This window comes from Hippocampus zosterae, chromosome 11 (genome assembly GCF_025434085.1).
Source record: "Hippocampus zosterae strain Florida chromosome 11, ASM2543408v3, whole genome shotgun sequence".
In the NCBI taxonomy this organism is placed as follows: domain Eukaryota; kingdom Metazoa; phylum Chordata; class Actinopteri; order Syngnathiformes; family Syngnathidae; genus Hippocampus; species Hippocampus zosterae.
In genome coordinates, this window is record NC_067461.1 from 2882768 (window position 1) to 2908462 (window position 25695).

The 25695-nt window shown below is 47.2% G+C and overlaps 3 protein-coding genes across 3 annotated transcripts in view; 2 read left to right on the plus strand and 1 right to left on the minus strand.

Moving 5' to 3' along the window:
* Window positions 1–25695, plus strand: part of fam13c (family with sequence similarity 13 member C) — a 386051-nt gene that overhangs the window by 156410 nt on the left and 203946 nt on the right. The gene's annotated exons all lie outside the window — the stretch shown is intronic.
* Window positions 1–25695, plus strand: part of rgs7a (regulator of G protein signaling 7a) — a 120126-nt gene that overhangs the window by 63853 nt on the left and 30578 nt on the right. The gene's annotated exons all lie outside the window — the stretch shown is intronic.
* fmn2a (formin 2a) overlaps window positions 1–25695 on the minus strand; it is a 37103-nt gene that overhangs the window by 8858 nt on the left and 2550 nt on the right. Inside the window, exons 2-13 of the mRNA XM_052079703.1 lie at window positions 23726–23883; window positions 21098–21241; window positions 19468–20243; window positions 18796–18937; window positions 16195–16282; window positions 11068–11129; window positions 6551–6642; window positions 6346–6475; window positions 6096–6242; window positions 4741–4800; window positions 3923–4043; window positions 750–842 (exon numbers count right to left, since the gene is read on the minus strand). Coding sequence (XP_051935663.1) covers window positions 750–842; window positions 3923–4043; window positions 4741–4800; window positions 6096–6242; window positions 6346–6475; window positions 6551–6642; window positions 11068–11129; window positions 16195–16282; window positions 18796–18937; window positions 19468–20243; window positions 21098–21241; window positions 23726–23883 — 2013 coding nt within the window. The remainder of the gene's footprint in view (window positions 1–749; window positions 843–3922; window positions 4044–4740; window positions 4801–6095; window positions 6243–6345; window positions 6476–6550; window positions 6643–11067; window positions 11130–16194; window positions 16283–18795; window positions 18938–19467; window positions 20244–21097; window positions 21242–23725; window positions 23884–25695) is intronic.

Here is a 25695-nt window from a genome sequence, read left to right on the forward strand (position 1 = left end):
TCTCTGTGTGCCCTGCGATTGGCTGGCAACCGATTCAGGGTGTCCCCCGCCTACTGCCCGAAGACAGCTGGGATAGGCTCCAGCACCCCCCGCGGCCCTAGTGAGGATCAAGCGGCTCGGAAGATGAATGAATGAATGAATGATTATTTATCATCATCATTTGAGCCATTGGTAAACATCTGATAGCAAAGCTTTGTTTGATTTTGATCAGGTCGACGGAGGCGCGTTCAACAAGGTGAGCGGCTTTATTTTTGTATTATTTTTTGGTTCTCGTTTCCATTACAATGCCAACGAGGTCCGTTCATTCACCGTTTAACGCGCTTATCCTCATGATGGTCACAGGTGAGCTCGATGCTATCACAACTAACTGGCCAAGAGTGGATGGCGTACACCCTGGACTGGTTATCGGCCCCAATTACATTGCGGGTCGCACGTCGAAGCCCGATGACGAGTCTGATCGTTTGCGGTGGAGCAAGGAGACTAAAACAAACTGATTTCGAGTCTTCATTCAACCGAGCGTGTTTTTGAAGTTGTGGTTGTGAGATTCAAAGCCAAAAGACCGCGACGGCAACAATGCGCCTGACTGACATAAGTAAGGTTCAATATGAAGCGGAAGGGAAGCAAAAGTACAATTTTCAATAGGAAAAAGGATAAAGATAGACGATGTACTGCATCCTGCCGGAATTACGTATATTCCGTGTCAAACTGTGGATGCATGTCCAAAAAGTGACAAAGTGAGAGTAACTCACCCTGGCGAACAAACTCATCCATTTTGTCCTTGAAGGGCTGCAGGTTGTCTTCCGAGGACAGCTTGCATACTTTTTCTGTCTCTCTGGAGCACGCTGAAAGAAAAGGATGCGAATGCCGCGTGAGTATACGTCGCGGCCGGGGGGGGGGGGGTCACCAATCACCTGCCTGTATATATTTTCCTCGCTCCTTCTCCGATAGATTTGCAATGTCGATGGGGCCTACGAGGATTTGCGTTTGAAATTCAGAAAGCCTCTCCTAAGCGGGACCCAACGGACCTCTGCTCGTAGCCTCCCATTTGGGAAACCCGCGTCTGTCGGAGACCTCGCTCGGTAATGACGACTAGCTGATTGGTTTAGCAGCAAAGGCGCATAAAACATGCCAGCGACCAGGCCTCGTTTGAGGAATTAACTATGGGGACAAAATGGCGCTTTATTATTTGCCCCAAAAACCGCCCGTGCACAAGTCAGGACTTGGAAAGTGCCGCCGAAAACGCTTCAAGAAAGAGAAATGAGCCATTCCCCCAACAGCCGCATTCGCTCCGTCTTCCACTTGGTGTCCAAGTGGAAGCCAAGCAGCTCGCGGGAGATCTGGAGCGATCAATCAAATGATTTTTCCATGTGTTTTCACCAGGGAACGTTTCACCAGATTGAGCTCGCAAAACTGCAAATGATAATTGCCTCAGACACGAGGAGAGATTCTGCTGCCAAAAAAAAATCGAATGAATTTCAAGTTCTAGATGATGAAGACGTGACAGCATATGCTAGATTTCCGTAGATGCCGTGAAAATGGGCCAGCGCAGTGAGCACGACAGAAAAGCAAACCCCCCCCCCACCCACCCACAATGCATTCATGTTTGTTGTTTTTGCCTCCATTGCTGATGATGATTGCATCTCAAACCTTTCCTTGACGGAGGTCAATCAAAATCCCGGATTATTCATCCATTCAATTTCTATACGGCAGGCGTGTCCAAAGTCCGGCCGCGGGCCAAATCCGGCCCGCGGTCGAATTTCATCCGGCCCTCGGCCCCCGTCATAAAATCAGTGCCGTCTGGCCCGCAGGTTGGCGCAATGGAACACGTGTTGCATTGACTGAGGTCTCATAGACTGGCGAGTGATGTTTTATAGAGTACTGCTTCCCTCTAGTGGCTAAATGAGTAATAGCATTCACTAAATGAGTAATAGCATTTAGACACTAGAGGCATCACTCACGAGTTAACAAGACATCACTCCGTGTTTATATTGACTGATATGTCATATTTCAAATTCCTGTTTCAAATGAACCAAAAGAAATTCTTAAGATTGTTGAAATTAAAATAAAAATGGAAATGTGAAACAGACTGGCTTACTAAAATTTGTTGAACAATATTGTTGTTCAATGTAAAGAATGTCAGCCAAGGTCGGCCCCCCAACATTTTACCACATAAAATCTGGCCCCCTTGGCAAAAAGTTTGGACACCCCTGCTATACGGGCTTTCCAATATTAGAGATGAGTATTATGGGGGGGGGGGGGCGGCCCGGTAGTCCAGTGGATAGCACGTCGGCTTCACAGTGCAGAGGTACCGGGTTCGATTCCAGCTCCGGCCTCCCTGTGTGTAGTTTGCATGTTCTCCCCGGGCCTGCGTGGGTTTTCTCCGGGTGCTCCGGTTTCCTCCCACATTCCAAAAACATGCGTGGCAGGCTGGTTGAACACTCTAAATTGTCCCTAGGTGTGAGTGTGAGTGTGAATGGTTGTTCGTTTCTGTGTGCCCTGCGATTGGCTGGCAACCGATTCAGGGTGTCCCCCGCCTACTGCCCGAAGACAGCTGGGATAGGCTCCAGCACCCCCGCGACCCTAGTGAGGTCAAGCGGCTCGGAAGATGAATGAATGAATGAATGAATATTATGGAGGGGACGGGGCGGGGGGGGGGTTCAATAACAGGGTGATCATGAATGGGGCATCTGGTTCAGTTACAGGAGACGACAACAATGTACACTCCTTATACTTTATTCTGAAACCGCAGAGATTCGGGGGGGGGGGGGGGCACGTCCTGTCCAGCCCGTTTTGGGACATCTTTCTCCTCCAACACACCTCAGAGGAAGATATTCTCTGGCGAGGACCCCCGCGCCTCCTGGGTTTCAGATGACTGGTACTTTGTACCGTCCATCCATCCATCCATCATCTACCGCTTATCCGGGGCCGGGTCGCGGGGGCAACAGCTTTAGCAGGGAAGCCCAGACTTCCCTCTCCCTAGCTACTTCTTCCAGCTCTCCCCGGGGGATCCCGAGTCGTTCCCAGGCAAGCTGGGTGACATAGTCTCTCCAGCGTGTCCTGGGTCTTCCTCGGGGTCTCCTCCCGGTGGGACATGACCGGAACACCTCACCGGGGAGGCGCTCAGGAGGCATCCGAATCAGATGCCCAAGCCACCTCATCTGGCTCCTCTCGATGTGGAGGAGAAGCGGCTCGACTCTGAGCCTCTCCCGGATGACTGAGCTTCTCACCTTATCTCTAAGGGAGAGCCCGGACACCCTGCGTACCGTGAAGCACTATATTACCAACAGCCCTGGAGTGGTGGGGGGGGGGGGGGTTGTAACATTTCCGTTTTAGCGACAATGATCATTCTTCCTGTACATGCTGCTTGTTGGGTCTCAGATTTAAAAAAATAAAAAAATAAAAAATAGTAGCGTGCGCATCAAGGATGAGTTGACAAAAATGTGACGCAATACCGCAAAATTTCTGGATTTTCCGCGGACGCAATGAACATCATGCTTAAATCTCCAAAATTTTCCAGTCATTTCTTCAAAGGTTTACTGAAAGTAAAAGGAGCACCTCCATTCTATACGCTGATCTCCATTTCATGAGGAGCCCTCCGCCGAACCCACGGGGGTCTCGCCCCCCCCCGAACCGTTCGCATCTGTTTCTGCTCGTCGTCTCGACAACAACCAGATGTTATCTGGCAAGTTGACACACCTCCGCCGATCTAAGCGCGGCCGTAGCGTGCTCGGCTTTTGGGAGGAAAAAAATGAGTTTCCGTTTCCGCGCGTGAAGTTAAAGGCCTCATGCATAATTCAAGGCTTCGCTTTTTCCTCCCCTCACGCGTTGCCCATAAACAAATAACACCTCAGGGGGGGGGGGGGGGGGATCGCACTTAAAAGCAGCTGGGCAAGCGAGCGTCCATGCTCGGCGGTGACCTTACCGGTCAGATCTCTCCGTAGCTTGCGCAGGTCCTTTTGAAAGTCCTCGAACTTCATCTGGGAGGCCTGGAAGAGGTCGTGCGGCTCGGGCAGAGGGTAGACGCACGTCTCTCGTCCAGCGTGCTGGTGAAACACAACACGCGCATTCGTGCGGAGAAACACCGGAGGCTCCCCGACTTGAGCGAGGCCTGGCGCTTGTGTACATTATTCACGGCGGGGGCCCGGATTGATAGAAATGTTTTAAACGGCCCTCGTGCACTTGGGAAGAATTCAAACGAGTCGGAGATGATCTGTTTGGTTTTTGCAACACATTAAGGAGCAATTAAGCGGGGCAAAACAGGAAAAAAAAAAAAAATCATCACGCTCCTCTCCATCACTGTCACTCCAAGGCCATTATGAGTTCGGCGAGCACGTAAGGCAGGTTGATCTTGGCAAGCGGCGCTCGGGGGGGCCCCCCCCCCCCCCCCCCGAGTTCATCTCATCTGGCGAAAACTAATTATTTACACCGCCGCCTCTTCAGATGCCGTGCCAGCGAAACGGACGGCCCGTTTGAACGAACCCAGGCCCAGAGATGAAGAGTGAAACGCAGACAGAAAAAAAAAAAAAAGTCACGAGCCAAACAGAGGAGGAGCGAGATTTCAGTTTGCCGTATTTATATATACACACCGTAAAGAAAAACAAAATCATTTGATAAAGGATAAAGTCATTGTATCCTCTGGCGGGAGGGAGAGGAGATGAAAAGAGGGGCCTTGGAAGGATTTCTGAGGGCGATCGGACCCGAACGGAAAAGTGATCCAAATAAACAGAAATGAAAACATACCTCATCAAAGTGCCTCAGATAGTAAGCAACCACGTAGGACAAAAGACTCTGGGAGTTATCCTGAAAGAAAAAGACCGAAATAAATAAACCCCCCAAATCCTTTATTTATTAATCTAATCAACTGGGCGCAGGACGTTTCAATTTGTGAGCGGGCACACCAAAATAGAAACAGCGGACGGAGGAGGAGGAGGATGGGGGGGTGGGGGGGCTCATCAATCATGACATGAGGGGGAACAATGTAACAACACGCTCGGCCCGACTGTCATAATTCAGAGTGGGATGTTCTTTATGGATGCAAGGCTCGGCTCGGTCCACACCTCCACCGCAGCGCAAAAGCAGCATCGCGGCCTTATATGGCGGCGCCAAGGGCAGACCGGGGGGCCAGTGTGAGATGGAGCGAGAAGAGTAAACACCATGGCCTCCCCTTCCAAAGCTCCGCGGCTCACGCCGACCACAACTTCCAAGACTGGACTCTTAATTCCAGGTTGGGGTAGGTGGGGGGGGGGGGGCATGGGAGGTCAAGATTTTCCGATAACTTCCCTCCCCGACTATTTTTTATATCCAGCGGAGCCTTAAAAAGGTCAACGCAATCCCTTGCTCTCATTTTGTTCGATGGGATGTCATGTAAAGTGATACGGATTCATTCCAGGCACAAAGAGCATTAAACCCCCCCCCCAAAAAAAAACCAAAATTGCAGGTAAAGTAACTGTCACACCCACACAACACAAAGTTGATGATTCATTTAGTGTAACACCAACACACAATACTTGTCGTATGATGACATATATAGAACTAGCTGGTTCGCCGCCCTCTGGGCGGCTCATCAGCTAGTTCCTGCGGAAGGCTGGTAAGGTGGGCCTTCGGCCCACAAAAGTGTAGTTGCTTGGTTCAACTTTTTGTTCATCTTCATTGCTTATCGCGAAAATAAAGAGATGTTTAGCTCTACTAAATAACTAACCATTTCATTGCAATGCTTGTGGGTAGACAACATTTTTTCGCTAAGATGCCCGCGCGATCGTAGTGAGCCACTGCCTGAGCGGCGCAGTGGCGGCGCAGTGGCGGCGCGCAGCGGCGCGGTGAAGTAGGTACGTTTTGAAAAGGGACAGACGGAAGGACAGACCGCGTGCGGGACGACGCGCAATATACATATAGATAGAAAAGGAGCAGGAGACATTTTGCTCTCAAGCTAACCTTCATCACTCTCATGCTAATCATTAGCATGCTACGTTACGTTGGTCATCATGCTCTAAACATCAGCAAATCGTACAACTTTTGATTTCCTTCCCAATGAAAATTTCCCCCCTCCTTATTGCAACGTGAACATTTCTTTTTTTTTTTTTCTCCGAAGCACTTACGCTGCTCTTCACGTCCTTCAGTTTGGGTAGAATGTCCAAAGTGAAGCCATCGGCCTGCCCGCGGGTTCGATTCCCTCCATTCATGAAGTTACCAAAAGCCAGAACCAGACCCAGAACCTGCAATACGCACTTTCCACTCTGAAGAGACTGAGACACGCACAAACGGAAGTCAGCGACACGAATGCTAATCAAAAAGAAAAAAAAAGTGGGGGGGGGGGGGGGAGAAGAGCTCACGGTTACGGTGGCTCACCTTGCAGGTTCTTTGTAGTATTTCCATTTTACGGACAATTGACGTTATGCATTCGTAGAACGTGGACTGGAAAAGGATGCAGAAGACCCTTTCGGAGAAGTTGGGGATCTCGGATAACTGCAAGAGGAACCTGAAGGAGGAGGAGTGTTGACCGATGTTCAATTTCAGACGACTCGAGTCGCGAGAACTTGCACTGCGGACTCACTGCTCGGGCTTGTCCAGCGGCTTTGCGCCTTCCTTGTCTTGCGTGGACTTCATGTGTTTCCCGATGCTCTCCATCTCATCATTTTGGGCTCTCTGGGAAAGGTAGATTTATTATCATTATTATTATTCATCTTTCATCATCCATCCATTGTCTGAACCGCTTAATCCTCACTAGGGTCGCGGGGGGTGCTGGAGCCTATCCCAGCTGTCTCCGGGCAGTAGGCGGGGGACACCCTGAATCGGTTGCCAGCCAATCGCAGGGCACACATAGACGAACAACCATCCACGCTCACACTCACACCTAGGGACAATTTAGAGTGTTCAATCAGCCTGCCACGCATGTTTTTGGAATGTGGGAGGAAACCGGAGCACCCGGAGAAAACCCACGCAGACCCGGGGAGAACATGCAAACTCCACACAGGGAGGCCGGAGCTGGAATCGAACCCGGTACCTCTGCACTGTGAAGCCGACGTGCTAACCACTGGACTACCGGGCCACCCATTATTATTATTATTTTTATTTTATTATTATTATTTTTTTATTATTATTATTATTATTTTTATTTATTATTATTCAAATGCCTTCAAGCAAACACAACTTGGATGGTTGCTTGAAGGTGCTTGTGGAGCTTCTCCCGGTGCGTGGGCATGTGTTTCGACAGTATACTCGCCAAATTTGGGACTTGGTAAAATTCCAAACAGCTTGAAGCTGTTCACTAACAGGCGGATGACCAACGATTCGTGCGGTTGTTTAATTTATGACTTAATGGGGGGGGGGGGGGGGGGGCGGGTACATAGACGCCAAATTTTTGTTCCGTAATATTTCAAGATAGATTGGCTAGCAGCCAGTTCAAGGTGTCCCCAAAGCAGGAAGAACGTAAAAGTGGCCGCTCCCCCAGTTGTCCTGTCCAAAAAAAAATAACCCCCCCCCAGGCAGGCAGGCCTTCGCGGGGGATCCTCGGCGGACAATCAATAGCGGGCGTGAAACGCTCCGAGGGTCCCCATTAGTATTCCGCACACCGCCACCTTCTTCGGGCAAAGGGCGAGCGCTCCCTTTCGCCTTCCTCTCGAGAGGTTTTTCAAGTGTAAATATATTTAACGCAAAGCAGATCCCCTTTCAAAAGGGCGGCAGCGCGGCTCAGCGGTGTTTGGCGTAATTGGGGACAAGTAAGGCAACGAACGAGCGTGTGATCTTTGAATTGCAAGGGCATGTTGCAACGGTTTGTTAGCATATGGGAAATGCAGTACCCCATGCGGAATATCAAATGCAAAAGGAATGTAAGGATGATGCGGACGTTGTATCGGTCTGTCGTGGTGAAGAAGGAGCTGAGCCAAAGGGCGAAGCTCTCAATTTACCGGTCGATCTACGTTCCAAACCTCATCTATGGTCACGAGCTATGGGTCGTGACCGAAAGAACGAGATCCCGGATACAAGCGGCCGAAATGAGTTTTCTCCGCAGGGTGTCCGGGCTCTCCCTTAGAGATAAGGTGAGAAGCTCGGTCATCCGGGAGGGGCTCAGACTCGAGCCGCTTCTCCTCCACATCGAGAGGAGCCAGATGAGGTGGCTTGGGCATCTGATTCGGATGCCTTCTGAACGCCTCCCTGGTGAGGTGTTCCGGGCATGTCCCACCGGGAGGAGACCCTGAGGAAGACCCAGGACACGCTGGAGAGACGATGTCACCCAGCTGGCCTGGGAACGCCTCGGGATCCCCCGGGGAGAGCTCTCCTCCACATCGAGAGGAGCCAGATGAGGTGGTTTGGGCATCTGATTCGGATGCCTCCTGAACGCCTCCCTGGTGAGGTGTTCCGGGCATGTCCCACCGGGAGGAGACCCCGAGGAAGACCCAGGACACGCTGGAGAGACTATGTCACCCAGCTGGCCTGGGAACGCCTCGGGATCCCCCGGGGAGAGCTGGAAGAAGTAGCTAGGGAGAGGGAAGTCTGGGCTTCCCTGCTAAAGCTGTTGCCCCCGCGACCCGGCCCCGGATAAGCGGTAGAAGATGGATGGATGGATGGATGGATGGATGGATGGATGATATTCGGGTGATGGCAGATTTCGAGCGGTCGTCGGCCAAGTGGTATTCATTATCCGATTTTCCGCTTCTGGGCGAAAGGGAGCCGACTCGGGGCTAATTCTCTCATTTATGTCACTCAGTGTGCCGTTTATGAGCGTGTCTCTGTGCACCGGAGTGCAAAGAATACTTTCCAAATGGGCGAGGGGGATAAGGCAATAAACATGGAAAGGCATCAGAAGCCGCACGGCCGTGAAGAAAATGGAGAGGGCGATCATTAAAAGATCGTACGAGAGGGACGGCGCTTCGGGACTGACCCGGCGTGACATTTCGCTACCGTCAGCAGTCTGAGAGCTTCAGACAGCCAGTCTGGGCCCAGATTATGGCTTGCGATATTGCGAGGGAGGGAGCCGTTTTCCCCACTATCACTGCGACCCGCTTTTAATGGCTTATTGTTCAAAGCGCGGGAGTGACTATAATCCGCAAGATCGCAGACTGAGCGACTCTACGCCCGCAGAAAGAGAGAGAGAGAGAAAAAAAAATCAGAGCTCGCTCGGTTTCGGTTTGCTTGCGAGCGAATTTTGTGCCGCGGCGAGGAAAGCGAGGGAGAGCAGCCCTTGTCCTTTTTGCGCCGCCGGAGAGCAAGCGAGCGAGGGCGTAGCCATTAGAAGCCCCCCTCGCATTCCTCAAGACAGGCTGACTGTGCTGCCAACTGTGGTTTAGGGGTCTGGAGGACCCACAGACAGGATGGAGTCTCGCAATACAAAAGGGAAACAATTTGGCTCCTCCACTCAAAAACACAGCCCGAGGCGGCGAAGGGGCGGAGGGTGGGGGAGAAAGGGAGAAGGGGCGAGAGGCCTTTCCAAATCGCGGGGTGAGCGGTTGAGAGGTTAGGAGAGGTTCTTGACATGTTGGGTTCGGAAACGGCAGCTTGTCCCGTTTTCCCAGGATCCACATCGGCGATGGACAGATTTTGCTGCCGTCGAGTTGTGAAAACTTCACCGAGGTTTCGTTCTCTTTCCGTTACACCTTGAAGCCCTTTTCACACTGCACTTAGCAGGGCTTGGCCAGATCGCCAGGCACTAAACGCCGGAATTGAATTTCCAAACGCACCCGAAATCTGCAAAGGATGCACCCATACCCCGACGGCTTTGTTTTACAACAATGAAAGATGGAGCAGGCTACCTTTACTTCCTAGCTGGTTGCTATGTTAGCATTTCCAAATATGGGCGCGCTGCCACCCGGGCCACCGTTTTGCAATCTGCCGTGCAACCTTTTCACACAGAGTGCAGATGAAAAGGGTTTAATCTGCCACATGATGGCGCCAGAGCGCTGACTGAAGAGGAAAAGAGTTGTTGGTGTCGAGGAAGTACGTAAAAGTGTTCCGATGTACGGTACGAGTTTTTTGCTTTCTGTCGCGTTAGACCATGAGATGTTTGAAGGGGTATGGGGTCAAGGTTTGTGGTATAATTATGGTTCACACTATTGATATAGACAATTCCAAACATTTTTAGAAGGGGTATTTCATTACTTGCTGACTTTGAATAGCTTTTTTTTCTTCTTCTTTTCATGCGGCCTCGGCCAAAAAGGAATTCCAGAGTTTTCACAGCATCTTCAAACTGGAACGCACGCTGATTTTTATAGGCTGTTCTTTACTGTGTGGGCTCCCGGTGGTTTCCTACTGCACCTTCGGAATACGAGATGAGCTTTTATTGTCGGAGCGTTGAAACATGCCGGCATTGATGCAAATATTATGAAGGCACAATGCGCTTGCAAGCGTCCTTGTCAAACATGTTGATGATGGAGGAGGAGGAGGAGGAGGAGGAGGAGCGCTCGCCCAGAGCAAAATTGGAGTCGATTAGATCCAGCGTGACCAAAACATATTTACCGTGTTAAATCACCGCTCCCCTATTCAGGCCCGCTGCGAACATCACACGCTTTGCGGCTAGCCGCTTTGCTTTGGTGCCTAATGCCCATGTCCTTTGGTTCAACCCTTTATAACAGGGAGGCAGGAAACTCCACATCTGAAGTGAAAAATCTCTTCACAGTAGAGTGGCGTCGAGTGGAAAAACATGTCGCTTGATTCTGGAAACACAACAGCCTAATTGAATTGATTTTGGTGTTTTTCTGGAAAAGTTGAGCTTTTTTGCTTTTGAAGGAAAAGGTAAATTTCCCCAGTGTGGGACAATAAAGGATATCTTATTGTGAAAAGCCAATCGTGCGAATTTGGGTTTCCGCACAATAACAATGCTAACAGTGGACGCTAAGCTGCTTGGAATAGCGCTGAATCACATTCCTCTTTGGTCGCCTTCTGCCGTTAAATAGCAGACGGTGTGAAATGTGCAAGGGTGTCTATTCCGTTTGCCGCGAGTGACGGCTTCAAAATAAAAGCTAAATGGAAAGAAGAAGGGCAAAACTGTTTCGCCGTGTTGCTCCCACTTTGCGCGATTATGTATTTGCGGTTTCGGAGCGACTGTGACACCGCCCCGTTGTTTTTGCTACTCACATTCTCGTAAAGGGCTTGTAGGGTCTCCAGATCCACGACCGTGTTGTCCATATTGAGGACGGCTGAGGGACGCACAAAAAAAGCACAAAAAAGTTGACATCACAACATTAAAGTGGAGGAAGCGCGACTGACGCGTGTCCATTACGACACACCGACAACTTCAAGTCGAGCATTCAAGTGCGGAGAACCCCAGCATATTCGTGACTTTCGATTTTAGACAAAAGTAGCCCTTTGCTCTGTTGTGGCAGGCCGGCGAACTACGTTGAAGTGAGGTTGGCGTGCTTCATTTCGACAATCGCTGGCACCATCTTGTTCCCAAAGAACTCTGTTGAAGTGAGCAAAGGCGCTGCGTCAAGACAAAAGTAGTGGCTCGCCGCCGTCTCGTTGAGTCTTAGTGACGAGGAGCTACGTTGAAGTGAGTTGAGGAGCTCCCATAAGAGAAAAGTCGCACTTTGCCGCTACCTTGCAGCATCTCTGTCCCAGGGGACTATGTTGGAGTGAGTTGAGGAGCTTCCTAAAGTTATAAGTAGTGCTCTGGCACCATCTTGTGGTATCTATCAGCAAATACCTTTTGAAAGCGCCGTCAGTTACTCTCAGATTTGCCTTCTATTTGGGCAAAGAGCCCAAATTGCAAACAATAAACTGTTCACCAACGTTGATGTTCCCGTCTCAAAAGAGTCGCAGCTCAGATTGAAAGCGGCGCGAGATCTTCACACAACGTAACCGGCGTGAGGAGGTTATTATGTAAAAAATTAACGTTACATCAGAGTGGAAGTGGGGAACGGCTCCCTTTTTCAGAAGTCAAAAAAAGATTGACTTGCTTGTGTAATTTCACACTTGATGCCTGGAAAGGCACTCCGGAGACACAAAACTATAAAATGGCAATTTCCCATAACCTGACCCCCCCTTTATGATAGCCGAGAGCTAGGCTGCGGTTTGAAGCTGGATGGAAACACGACTCGCATTTTCCCCCGCACAGCCCCAGCGCGTCATATGAGGCCACGTTCAGATTTATCAGCTCCGGTCGCGATCGGGGACGAACGGAGGAGGAGGGGGGTGGGGGGGGGGGGGCCCGCAAAGTCCAACCTAAATACGGATGTCTTCGAAATGCGCCGGGCGCTACGCTGACGTGTGTTTGAACTCGCGTGTTTGAATTCCTGCCGTCGCCTTTTTGTCTCGGCGCGAGGACCCAGGCGCCCGCGAGCATTAATCCTTTGAAAGTAAACGTTTCAAGACAAACACGGCCCCGGGGGGGGTCTGAGGCGTTGACGCCGATGTGTTGTCGCTATGGGTGTGTAATGGCCCGGCAAAACATTCTATGTTTAGGATTTCATCGGGCCACCTTGGACTTCCCTTGTTCTCTTGTGCAAGGTGTCGGGAGTTTACAAAGAAAATGGAACAAGGTGGAACAGAAGTTCCCGCTTTGTCTCGTGGTTCGGGTGTGAAACGGCACGGAGCTTCATTATCAGTTGAAAGCAACGACGGAACACGCGTCGGGGCGATATCTAGGTTCATTCATTCATTCATCTTCCGTACCGCTTGATCCTCAATAGGGTCGCGGGGGGTGCTGGAGCCCATCCCAGCCGTCTCCGGGCAGTAGGCGGGGGACACCCTGAATTGGTTGCCAGCCAATCGCAGGGCACACAGAAACAAACAACCATTCGCACTCACACTCACACCTAGGGACAATTTAGAGTGTTTAATCAGCCTGCCACGCATGTTTTTGGAATGTGGGAGGAAACCGGAGCACCCGGAGAAAACCCACGCAGGCCCGGGGAGAACATGCAAACTCCACACAGGGAGGCCGGAGCTGGAATCGAACCCGGTACCTCTGCACTGTGAAGCCGACGTGCTAACCACTTGGCTACCGGGCCGCCCCTATCCAGGTTCAATTTTATTTTATTGATTTTTTTTAACACTAATAGGGACTTTGTGTTTGGGACAACCCATTACCGTAAATATATATTTTTTATTTGTTTGAATCTATTGTCACCGAGTGAAAAAGTGTCGACGATAACGTTAGCATCTTGCGCTCATCATTTGCTAGCTGAGCATCGAGTGGCTAAATGAACAGAAATGAAACGGCGGCACATGTCATCACAAACACTACCGAGACCGATTTTGAGGGGTGGCCTGGAACAGATTAATGACATATTAATCCTTTTCAATGAGGAAAAGTCAAGCGCGTCTTATTGAGTTGCCTTTGGCAGGAAATGTCTTGGTACAAGCTGTCTCGAATGTAAAATGTGCCCCCTTGAAGAAGCTAATTTTACAAGGGACACAGTCTGAACTCTGGAATGAATTATTCCAAATATTATTGATCTCAGTGGGCAAGTTTGTTTTGAAACGGACGACTACAAGAGAAGCGCTTCAAGCCGTCCGATCTGCCATCTCGTTCACCTGAAGCCTCGGAGGAATTCCGAAATTGCAGTTGTTCTTGTCAAGCTGTTTTTATAAGATTGCAACACCAATCGAGGCGGCTCGTTGAAATCTGGCGCATCAGACACCGTGTCACGGGCCGGGTGGACACGGGACAACAAACAACAACAGCCATGTGTTGACTGGTCACTGAGCAACCGCGCCGACGTACACAAGGGAGCGTCTGTACGCGTCAACCGGGAGTGGTTTTCCCCTTGGAGATGTCGAAACCGTGACAGCCGGCGCCGTCTTTATCACCGGCAAATAGAACATATGATTCACGCCATCAAAAGTGATAGTTAATCAAGCGTGTGAAGCAGGGTTCGTTCCACCCCCCCACCCCCCCGTTTTCCGCCAAATACAATGGCGGACATCCAATGACCACTGCTGACGCTATCAGTAGGTTGAGCTTCTTTGTGCCTTTTTTTTTTTTAAATGGCTGGAGGAGTGACACTTATTTGCAGACTCTGATTCAAATTTTTTTGGGGGACTGTCATTGATCAGTGGTTCACAAGTCAATGGCATGGCACAAAAATCCAGACCTTCACCTGTTTCTTCGGATCTGAGTGACATGCATGCATAGATCCATTAAACCGGGGGTGGGCAGCCTGCGGCTCTGGAGCCGCATGCGGCTCTTTAGCGCCGCCCTAGTGGCTCCTTTGAAAATTTTTCAAAAATTATTGAAAAAGGAAAAAGATGGGGGATGGAATTTTTTGTTTTAATATAGTTTCTGTCGGAGGACAAACAAAATTTAAAAAAAACTTAACGTTTTCCAATGCTGTAAAAATGTGTCGAATAGATATTAAAATTCACCATTTCTGTCAATGAAAATTTGCATCATGGCCTGCGACACAGGCAAGACGGGATGCCAAGTAGGTGGCTGTTTAAAAAAACAAAAAAAAAGGTGTTTTATGTCCAATTCACCCAGGGCGCTGGCAAAGAATGGGAATCCGCAGGGCCGAGAGAAGTATTTTTAAACGGTACACGTTAGCGACGATAGTTAACATGCTCGTTCATCTTAGGGGCCGTTATGGCTTTTGCTCATTTTGGCATGCGTGCGTATGCAGTAACGGGTCGATGGCAGGAGGTTGAGTGATCGAAAAAAGGTAATTTAGTCCTTTTGATAGTAGGCTAATATAGCGAATATAAAGTAGATACATACAGCATGTGTTGCCTTCATTATAAGGCTTTTAATTTTTTTGCGTCTCCAGACATTTGTTTTTTGATTTTTTTTGTTTTTGGTCTTTCAACATTTTGGGTTGCCAACCCCAACATTAAATCCTTCATCCATCCATCAATTCCATCATGGACATGCGAGCTGCTCAGAGGTCATTGCAATCCTAAACATGAAAACATGCGTTTGGACTTGAACTCGCATAAGCGTCCTGAAGAGGTTTGGACCAAAGCGCAAAATGCACTAGTTCAGAGGTGCGCGTACTTCACCGACTAATGTACGCATCTGTCCATCCGTTCGATACTCTATTACGGTTTCACGATGCTGATCCATCGGAAATTTTAGTGAGAAGGAGTTCTCATCAAATGGAACAAGCACTGAACTGAAGAATTGTTCCGTCATAGGATCAAACAATTATTTACAACACGCATTTTTGGTCGTTATCAAGCTAGTGCTGCGTAAGGCTCACTGTTTTGCTTCGACGAACGTGTACTTGGCCCAAGCTCTTGTATCTGCTCTCTCATCTTGCACTCTGTGATACGCCGACGTTTCCAATCAGCGCTAATGGGGCACTACGGTTAAAAGTTGTCCTAACATTTGAGATGAACGACGGTGCTGACGAGCGTGGCCCTCGCGTGCCCTCCGGCTCTGACCTCTGATGGATGTGCAAACGTTCCAAACCAAATTACGAAACAGTGGAAATGCTTCGAGGGCATCCACAGTGAATTACGGTCACCCAAAAAAAAAAAATGTAAGCATCACAGTGAAGATTTTTTTTCCCCACCCCAAAGCGAGTTGTCTTTGACGAGAGCGAGTGTTTAGACATGTCGATGAGTGACGGCGGCGGAGCAATCAGAGACAAACTAAAACAGGAAGACATTCCGTTATCATCATCATCATCATCATCTCCCGAGTGACATCACTTTGACAAAAGACGGCTCGACAACATGGTGACAAGTCGGATGCGGTTGTTAGAGGGGCTGAAAACAAAACAAAAGCGCAAAATGGTGGGAGGTTGGAGGGAGGGACGCTTTACACATGTTGCAATATTTTGTATTTGGATAAAAAAAAGTGGCGTGGTCGAATGCAGAGATGGGCAACCGGCCCGCACTCGGATTCATTTTTAAAGATTGAAAATGTTGACTGTGGCCGATGAGTTTTTAGTTGAAATAGCAGGGTTCACCACTAGGTGGCAGACATTACTCAAAAGCACAGTCACTGTGCTTTATTAGAGTAGAAGAGCGAGCAAATCCTGGTTAGAAGCCAAGGCCAAATTAGGCCAAGGAAATGATTTTTGTTCAAGTAAAAGAGGAAGCAGATGACAAGCTCCCCAAATGTAAACACAATCCAATCTGCCTCGTTTGCTCAGAAACACTCTCGGTTTACGAAAGACACATTCTCCAAAAAGTTCAGTTCTGATGAAACTTTTACTTGACCCTCCGCTGAGATTTAACCATTTCTTCTTCTTTTTGGACTTGGGGGGGGGGATACTTGGACAATGTCCCATTTCCTCACGAGACTCATTAGAAACTCACCATTTTGGATGTCCTTCATGTCAAGATGGATGCTGGACATCAGGATACCGACGGCCTGAGAACGCTTGTTGCTCAAAAGCTTCACCACCTAAAAAAAAAATCAACAAAAAAAGATAACTATGTGAGAGCAACAGTAAAGAAAAAAAAACTCTTGAAAGCATTAAATAATTGACATGTTACAAAAGACAGGCTCATTCCAGCCCCCCCAAGCCCCTTTGACATTTTCCTTGTGTGGGAGTGCAACACAAGCCGACTAACCACAAACATTTATAGGAAATTATAATGCCGTCTCATTGATTTATGATGTCTCAATACACTTTACCGCCACCGTCATCTCCAAGTCATGATGAACAACGTCTACGGCTGGTAGAAAAAGAAAACGTTTCATGTTATTATTTCGCCAACCAAGGCAAATATGTTGTGAGGTCAAACGGAAGAGAAAAGAAAAATGATAGTGCCTGAATACACTAACATTAAATCGTAGATTGTTTGGGGGGTTGCGGTAAAAATACAACGAGGAATATGCTGCACTCCATGAGTGCGATGTGTGTAGTTTGGCACAGAGCGAACAATTTTTGACAAAGAGTCCAACTGCGTTTACAGCGAATTGTTTGTTGTCACTCAGTTTAAGTTGAACACACACAGACGTCTAACAAACGTTCACTAGCTTAATGCTAACACTTTATACGAAACACCAGAAGGACGCTAGCGAAATTAGCATAGCTTCAAATGATTACGCCTGTGGTTAACGCATACCTTAACCAGTCTATCCTTCATTGAACTTGAAAGTAAAGGACTAGCTTCTGTCTGTATCTGGTTTGAGGGTAAAAAAAAATGCCTTCTAGAGTCGCTGCCGTCCACCTTGATCAATCTTCCTTATAAAGATGATTCACAGGTTCTCGTGGGGACGTCGCAAATGACTCTTAGCCAAAACATCACACCGCTACGAATAACCATTGAAAAGTTCCTCCATCTGGACCATCCAAATTTACACGTCATAGATGTGTAGAACTGTTTGGAAATTCGTTTTTGGATATTTCTGAGCCCATTGACAATGTATTTCCTCATGAAATTGGTTCGGGGTGGCTAAATTGTTGAGCTTTTGCTCTTATGAAATATCAAGGGGAGGGGGTGGGGGGGTCCTCCAATCTAAATTTAAAATGACATTACGTTCTAATTATTCTGCTTAGATCATTACAAAAGAAATGGCCTCAGGCACGATTTTTTTTGGGGGGGGGGCGGTCATTTTCTCATTTGCGTTGTGTTTTGAGAACATCCGAAAGCAATGCCGTGCTGCCCTGACCGCTGGCATCGAACCGAACCACATCCATCAATTTGTCTCTTCTAATTTGTCACTCGTCTTTCCTAATAGTGGAACGGACGCCACAAAAGAGTTGCTTGGTGATGTGGTCACCGGCTCTCCACGGAGAGCTGGGAAGATTGGCAAACGGGACATCCTGGATCATGCATCTCGAAGGTAAAGCAACGCGCTTACTTGCATAGGAAAACGTCCTTTGCGGTCCGTTACATTGAACAAAAGAAATATAGCCGGAGAATCAGTGGTCAGTGATTTGAGGCGTAAAGGCTAAAAAAGCATTATGCCTGTGAAAGCCAAGAGCATCAGATGCCAAATCATATTCAGACACAATCTGGTTGAAAATGTTCAAGTGGAAGAAAAGAGAGTACAACGCTTTGAGCTGCACGCTTGCAAATGTTTGGCTGCATGGTGGCCACATTCTGTCCTCACGATGTTCACAGCGAGTGATGAAATGAAGATTAAAGTGATTTAAAGTCAACTTAACTGTTCTCAGAACTCCTTGATTCATTGAAATGAAAAAGAACAGAGGCCGGATACAAAAAGAATTCAAAGCTTTTGATATGAGATGGCCCCCTGAAAAGAAGTCAATTGGCCTTTTTTGGAGTGCTTTTTTTTTGGGATACATGTTCAAGGAAGTATCCAACTTTCACTTCCAACGAAAAGTTTTTGGTAGATGTTCGCATGTCGGTTAGAAGTCACCCACTCTCATGAAATCATTTTCATTCCTAAGAAACACATTTCCTCTTTGTAAACTGTCAGATGATTCCTCACGGACTTCCCCGCAACAATATTATTTGTGCTATTCACAATTGAAACGCACAATTTTGCTTTTATCACAAATAATCCGAATCATGACAAGAACATGTTTGAATTGCAGATCAAACATTTCGTCGCCGGCTGATTGATGGCGTAGCATGAAGCGTGCTGGCAAAGAGAGACGCTCTGGCACAGAAACGTGAATCACACAGCGAGCACAATGGGAAGAACCGCATCATGAAATACGGCTCCCAGGCTTCGATCCCCCAAACCTCAATTCTTTTTTTCTTTTTCCTCCTCCCCCTGCTCTCGATGAGGAGTCATCGCCACAGCAAGGTTTCTTTTCACCGCACGCGAAATACTGGCCGGCTGCCATCATATGGTCAACCGGAAGTCTGACGGGAGCCAGAGCTCACACCACATAACTGCCTCCCTGTAAGCATTCCTCAGTGGGACAAGAAAAGAGCCCAGAGGTATCCCCAATCATCCAAGTACATATTTACATTAAAGTTTTTAAAACATCATACCTGCTTGGCTTTGGATTTGCTGATCGTGTCAGAAATGGGCTTTTTCTTTTCCTTGACGGCACTCTTGGAGAAGAGGTCCACAAATTCTTCAAAGTCCACGGTTGGTTCTTGAATTTTCTCCCAAACCAATGAACCGCTCTGCCTGCAGAAAGACAGAAATAATGTTCAGTGAAAACATACAAACATGTAGAACGAGTACAATACTGCACAAAAGCTATCCACGTGTTCAGTTTTAAACCTTTTCCACTGCAGTCTTGGCTCATAAACACGTTTGAGTGTCACCAGGACCAAGAAAGAATCCAAAATTTTGGGGATATATCTGAAGGAAGGCTTAATTCCATCGAATCAAACCTCAGATCTGAGAGGCAGACATGCTAACCGCGATGTTAACCGTGCTGATTTATGAATTGGCAGTTATGGGGCAAATTAGGCAGCCGGTTTCAAGTTCTGAGTATGATGTGGCTAACTTAATTTAGGAAGCAAAATGTGTTGCATTACAATTCATTTGCAGTCACAGTGCCTGGACTGCATCGCATTCATTTTCCGCAAGGTTTAGCATCCCCATCGCCTCACAGTATGCGGCAGATCTTTATCTTAAGTGGACAAGTTTCCTCTCTCCTACGTGGGGAATAGCTCGGTGCCAGCGATGCCTATCTCGCTTCGTGTTCTTACTTCTTGGCGTTCAGCTGAATGCGCGTCCAGTAAAGAGGCTTCATTGGCTTGGGGGGCTCAATCACAGCCTTGGCAGGGGCGGCTTCCTGGACCATCTTGGAGAACCCAGGGCCCGGCGGTGGTGGCGGTGGGGGGCCTAAGCCTGGGGGCGGTGGTGGAGGAGGGGGGCCCATTCCGGGAGGTGGGGGCGGCGGCGGAGGGCCCATACCTGGGGGGGGAGGAGGAGGTGGAGGCGGCGGACAGGATCCTAGTCCAGGTAAAGGCGGTGGAGGAGGGGGTGGGCAAGATCCAAGTCCAGGTAACGGTGGTGGTGGAGGAGGGGGGGGACAAGATCCAAGTCCAGGTAACGGTGGTGGAGGAGGGGGTGGGCAAGATCCAAGTCCAGGTAACGGTGGTGGAGGAGGGGGGGGACAAGATCCAAGTCCAGGTAACGGTGGTGGAGGAGGGGGGGTACAAGATCCAAGTCCGGGTAAAGGTGGGGGAGGGGGTGGCATCGTCTTGTTTTGCTGCATCTGTTGGCACGTGCAGACAAAGCCCTCGGGTTTAGGGAGGCCGCCGGTCCCATCCATCTGAAGCCCATCGCCAAGCGGCGAGGTCTGGACAAACGCCTCCTGGCTCCTGCCAACATCCCCGCTGGCTTTCGTGGAGGAAACCTGCTGACTCTGCAGCACGGCTATCTTCACGCGAAGGTCGAGGATGGTCTTCTCCAGCTGGGATATGACGCCACCGTCGTCCTCGGAGGAAGACTGAGCTGACCGCAACCTGTTGGGTTCCGTCTGTCAGCGCACAAGAAACCATGACCAAGTCAAATATACAGTGCTTAACAGATTCATTGGAACATTGTAACCTAACCTTTCCTGAGCCAAGGCGCAACATATTTTACATGAATACAGGCATAAAAAAATAACAATTCACAAAAGTTCACTGAAATAATAATGATCTTGTCTCACTTTACGAACAAATTGACTTGGTTTGATACGTTGGTGTGTTTAGTTGAACGGGGGGAAAAAAAACAATAATAAACCAAGTGACCGATCGCAACTTGGAAAAAACAAATCGGGTCCCTATCAACACTTCTAATGCACTCGGTCATGCAAATGAGAAAGAATAACACATCCAAGCGTGTATGTTGGCAGACTTTTCTCGACATATCATCTATTATCTTATATATCAGTCCCAAATATCCAAATACAAAAAAAGAGCCAGATGTAAGCTACATGCAACAACAAAGTCTACAATGTCTAGAGTCCATCAGACCTCATGGCTCCAGACTGGATGAGTGGGATAGCGAGAGATTTGACCCCAGAGACAGTGAGTCTCATTGGGCCTCAGATGAGGCGAGGGGGCAGGGTGGACCGCTACTACCACAACACATTTGCAACTTGTGGTCGGGTAGTTAAACGGAAAGAGAATGTTCAGCCATTCTCTTATTTAATACTTCTTGTATGAAACAAGGGACCCCTGTGCTTGGTCAAATGAGACAAGCCTGACCTCTGGTGGCAACTTTTGATATTGTGTTCATATACAGAATTAGTGGGCATGCTATAAGGAGGGGATCACTTAGTCTCATAATGTTTCCCAGGGTCCTTACGTTTTTTTCTCCCTTGCAGTACCCACAGATGCTACCAACCTGAGGTTGAGATGGTACTGCTGACTGGGTCTTCAAGGGTAATCCGGAACTCTGCGGTCTGGTGGGTGTTCTCCCACCGTAGAGCTCCCATAGGTGCGAAGACACCGGCAACCCCACAGTCGCCCACGTGTACAGCTGCTCCCCCTGCATGCAGGTAAGACAGAGTGGCAAATACATGGTCGCTTCCTATGACAAAGAAACTCTATTTCTATTCATTTATCCATTTTGTGTTGTGCTTGTCCTCATTAGCGTTGCTATCAGGTGAGCTGGAGCTTATCCTTGCTAGCTTGGGGCGAGAGGAGCTCGTAGCTTGTCAATTACTGGGCACTGTTCAGGATCACAAGAAAAACTAGAGCCTGTCCCAGTTGACTTTGATGAAGAGCCACAATATAAACCGAGTTTGTCAAACTATTTTCTTTTGTCAGCACTAACCCATGCGCTCTGAACCCACAATATGTCTCAACCGTTATTTAACAAGTGTTAACTGTATGTCACTTTGTACACAATTGACCCTAAATTTGATATTATTAACAAATTGATTATAAAAACAAAATTATGACAAATTCAATTAGCACGTAAGAAGCAACACTGACTACGTTTAGGTTACAAATGTACGATTGTTTAAAAAAAAATAATAATAATAAATCACGACCGGACCTATTTGCTTTGGCCAATTAGATAAATTGAGGACAGATATAAATAGCATCAAAACAACCCCATAAAATAAAATGCGTTTCCTTTCAGGCATATATAAGCTGTAAATAAGATTGAATGTTTTTTTTTATATCAGTGAACACACTGTATTTCAATTATGCTTAACAAAAAGCACAGCTCATGTTTAATGTCTCCCCAAAGCTAATTAATTTCAGCCACTTATGCTTCACGTCCCCTAAAGGCAATTAAATGTTCCATTCCAACCCCCCCTTTCTTTTTACCGCCTTCACATGATGCTAAAGCCTTTGCATCCATCTCCAACATGACTTTTAAAAGAGAAAAAGTGAATGTACAATCCCCCCAGTTAGCTTTGGCAAGACTGACTAATTGAATAATGAAGGACTGCGCTGGTCCAAACCTCTGACTGAATATATATACAGTATATATATATATATATATATATATATATATATATATATATATATATTTTTTTCTGCCTGGGATGAGCGGGATGGCTAAACTGGATGAAGTCACGTGGAGCGGTTACATAACATGGTCAGCAGATGGTCTACGCGAGCATCGGCGATTGTGACCGTGTGAGTGGGTGTTTTAATCCAGTCATGCGCGGAAAGGCCATGAACGTGGATGCGTGTGTTTCAGGATGGCCTTTTGTATCAAACAAAGCCTTTCCTTAAGACGCACGCACCGCCGGAAGAGATGACATTGAAAAGCCAAGGAACTACAGTGTGCTTGGAACCACTAAAGACTAAAAACTAAACGGGGCATTTAAATATAATGACCGTCACGAGCGAAATCAAGACTTCTTACCCCGACAACTGAGTTTGCAACATGCTGCTCAATAAATAATATGAACTATGGAAAATTGGAGACAGTAGTGTCGAATATCCACCATTAGGAGGAAATAATTGCCCATTTTTCTTTTGCTAGTATTGGGTAGATAACTAGCAAACAGAAGACGTGCGAAAAGACCTAGCTAAAATAATTCAGAAGCGTCAATTAGCAACATTTGTACTCGACAGATACGTTTAGCTCTTTTGTTTCAAAGCATTAACTCACTGCATTCCCCCCAAAATATAAAAAATTCAAATACCATTCAATGAAATTTGTTTGACTAACACTATTATGAACCCATATGCTACGAGCGGTGGCCCGGCGGTCGACTTGTAATATGAAATATGGATGAATATGAACGCGCTACCAGCGTAGCAGCCGGGGCTAATGTTAGCTTGTATACAGACGAATGGTTAGCTTAGTATTTCTAGCTGCTGTTTTAATAATAATAATAATAATACATTTTATTTATAAGCGCCTTTCAAGACACCCAAGGGCTGGGCAGTGTCCTCTGTGACTATTTACTAAAATTACACTCTTGCACCATCGCACGCCATGTTTGAAAATACTGTAGTAATACAGTCGTTTTTTGGGGGTTTTTTTTACACCAATAAAAGCTTGCAAAACATTGCGTTTTCCCATATGATGTAATTACTAGGTATGAAGTTTCAGAAAGAATATTCATAAATGTTTGTTATTATTATGTCACATAATAACTACAATATATTTAATATTGTATATACAATATAATGTAATATACAATAAAGATTTAATATTTAATACAATATATATATAATTATTACGTCACATTGAAAAAGAAGGTCAGATCAAGGATTAACGCAAAAAAAAAAAATCTAGAAAAGTATACTTGCATCTCTGATTCAAAAAGCGAGTTCATTTGTTGACCAGCGCAAGATTTATTTTCAACTCGACACATTTCAATGTCTGCCCCCCCCCCCCCCCCCCCCCGTCTACTACCCAATTACAGACAGAGTGTGAGTACATTTGCCACCTCGACCCATGAAAACCATGTCTGGATAGATGAGAGTGATGGCATCGTGCACCTTTTCCGTCAATGCTTGCATTTTAATCCGCCTTCCTAATTGTGGGGCGTGGTCTTACGTTAAAAGCTGACTTGGCGTCGCCGCGGCGGGCCCCTCCGTTGTCGCTAAAGGGGTGCAGCAGGCCCCGAGTCAACATTCGCCGACACATTTCCTCGGCCTGCTCCTCCGACGAGCCGTCCTCCTGGTTCATGCACAGCCTGTCCAGCAGCGCGCGGCCTGAAGACACACTTCCAATTAGTGCCGACGTTTTGCGGAATTGGGAAGAACTTCATCCTTCAGACACACACAACGCAGACTCGTCTGATGAGTTGACGGAAGCAGTTTGTTTAAAATAGACGCGAGACTTTGGGAGGTGATAATTAAACACTTGCAAATTTTTGACAGGTGATGTTAAGGTGTTAACGATGGGTACGACGCACTTCTGCAAACGTGTGATCTCAGTAATTTAATTGCATTTCTAATTTTCATTTGGCCGTTTAGAGTGTTTTTGCGCGAGTTTTCATGAAGGTAGCAGTCTTTCTTTTGACGGAATGAAGGTTAATAATTATGCGTTGGTTGACCATTTTGGTGGGTTTTTAATTCAATCTTACTTTCTACCTGCCAGCTTTACTATAAACTTCAACTGGGAGTGACGCCCCCGCTTGAAGCAAGCACGCTGGACCTCTGTATGAATGAGAGCAAGAATAGGTGAAAAGTTTTTGAAGCTTGTGGCAGTGTTTTGTTGTTTTTTTTTTTAGTATATGATTTTGCTTTATTTTCACCCGTACTGGAAACAAAGGATGCTGACGTGGAATTTCACAGTTACATTTTTCACCGGACACTTCATTGGGTACACCAGCTTGTGTGTATAACTTTTCATATCTGTAGAACTGCATTGTATCATATTATGTATAAATTGACCCATCTGACAGCGTCTTTCCAAAACCGAGCGCTCGTAATTTTGTAGCGGCCAAATTTATCTTCCAGCTCCTGAAGCGGACTGTGGTGAAATTGCGCGAGTGTAATTTTAAGAGACTTTTGGGGACAGCTGCGCACACAGGATGGATGATGCTGTATCGTAATTCAACCAAAGTCTAAAACGATATTGCAGTCGCCGAAGAAATCAAGTTCAATAAAACGAAAAGGGAATAATGTCAATTTTTCCGCATGGCTGGCTCATGCAAATCCTTGTGGCTCTGCTTCCCCCCCCTCCACCTTTGACGTCTTCCCTCCTCAGGGCTGCGTGTGACCTGGAAAGCTCCAGAAAATTCCGCAGCATCACATGCGGTGCTGACGGAGTGCACGGCGAGACCAAGCGCCCACTGTCGGAGTCTGTCTTGAGATTTGCAACAGCGAAAGGACACGAATGCAAACTTGTTTGCGAAAAGAATGCACCTCTTTGTTGGATTGGCTCGGATGAAATTTGAAATGACCTCACGTCATGACTCGTATTTGCCACGCAGATAAAGTGCCACTTTGGCTTAGCATCCGTCTCCACTGATGCATTGTGGGTAAATGTGTGTATCGCCAGTTGTTGTCGGGCACGCAAACACACGCGCACACACACAGACATCGGGAAGCAGCTGAGCTCATTTAATGCGTCAGAAGAGGAACAAGGTAGCGTTGTTTTAAGAGATGGGCCTTATAATGACGCACAGTCAATAGAGAAGCTCGAGCGTTCGATGTCGCCTTCGCTTCCGATCAGATTTTCGAGCAAAAGTTATTTTCTGAACGGGATTAAATTTAAATTTAAATTTAGGATGATTTTTTTTTTTTTTTTTAACAGTTCCATAATAACTTTTTGGTCAAATGCTGATTGAGCTTTGTGGTTAACAAATGATGAAAAACCAGCATGGCGCGCCATTTATAAATTTTGTGTGCGTGTCAAAAAAAAAAAAAAAAAATAATAATAATAATACAAAAAAATAAGTAGCATGACAATATTTCACAATTTCAATTTTGCAAAAGCAAGCCGGTGTACTCGATGACAATCACCGCCGCAACCCACTTCATGGAAAATGAGCGAGCGCCCACCACTTTCACTCGTGA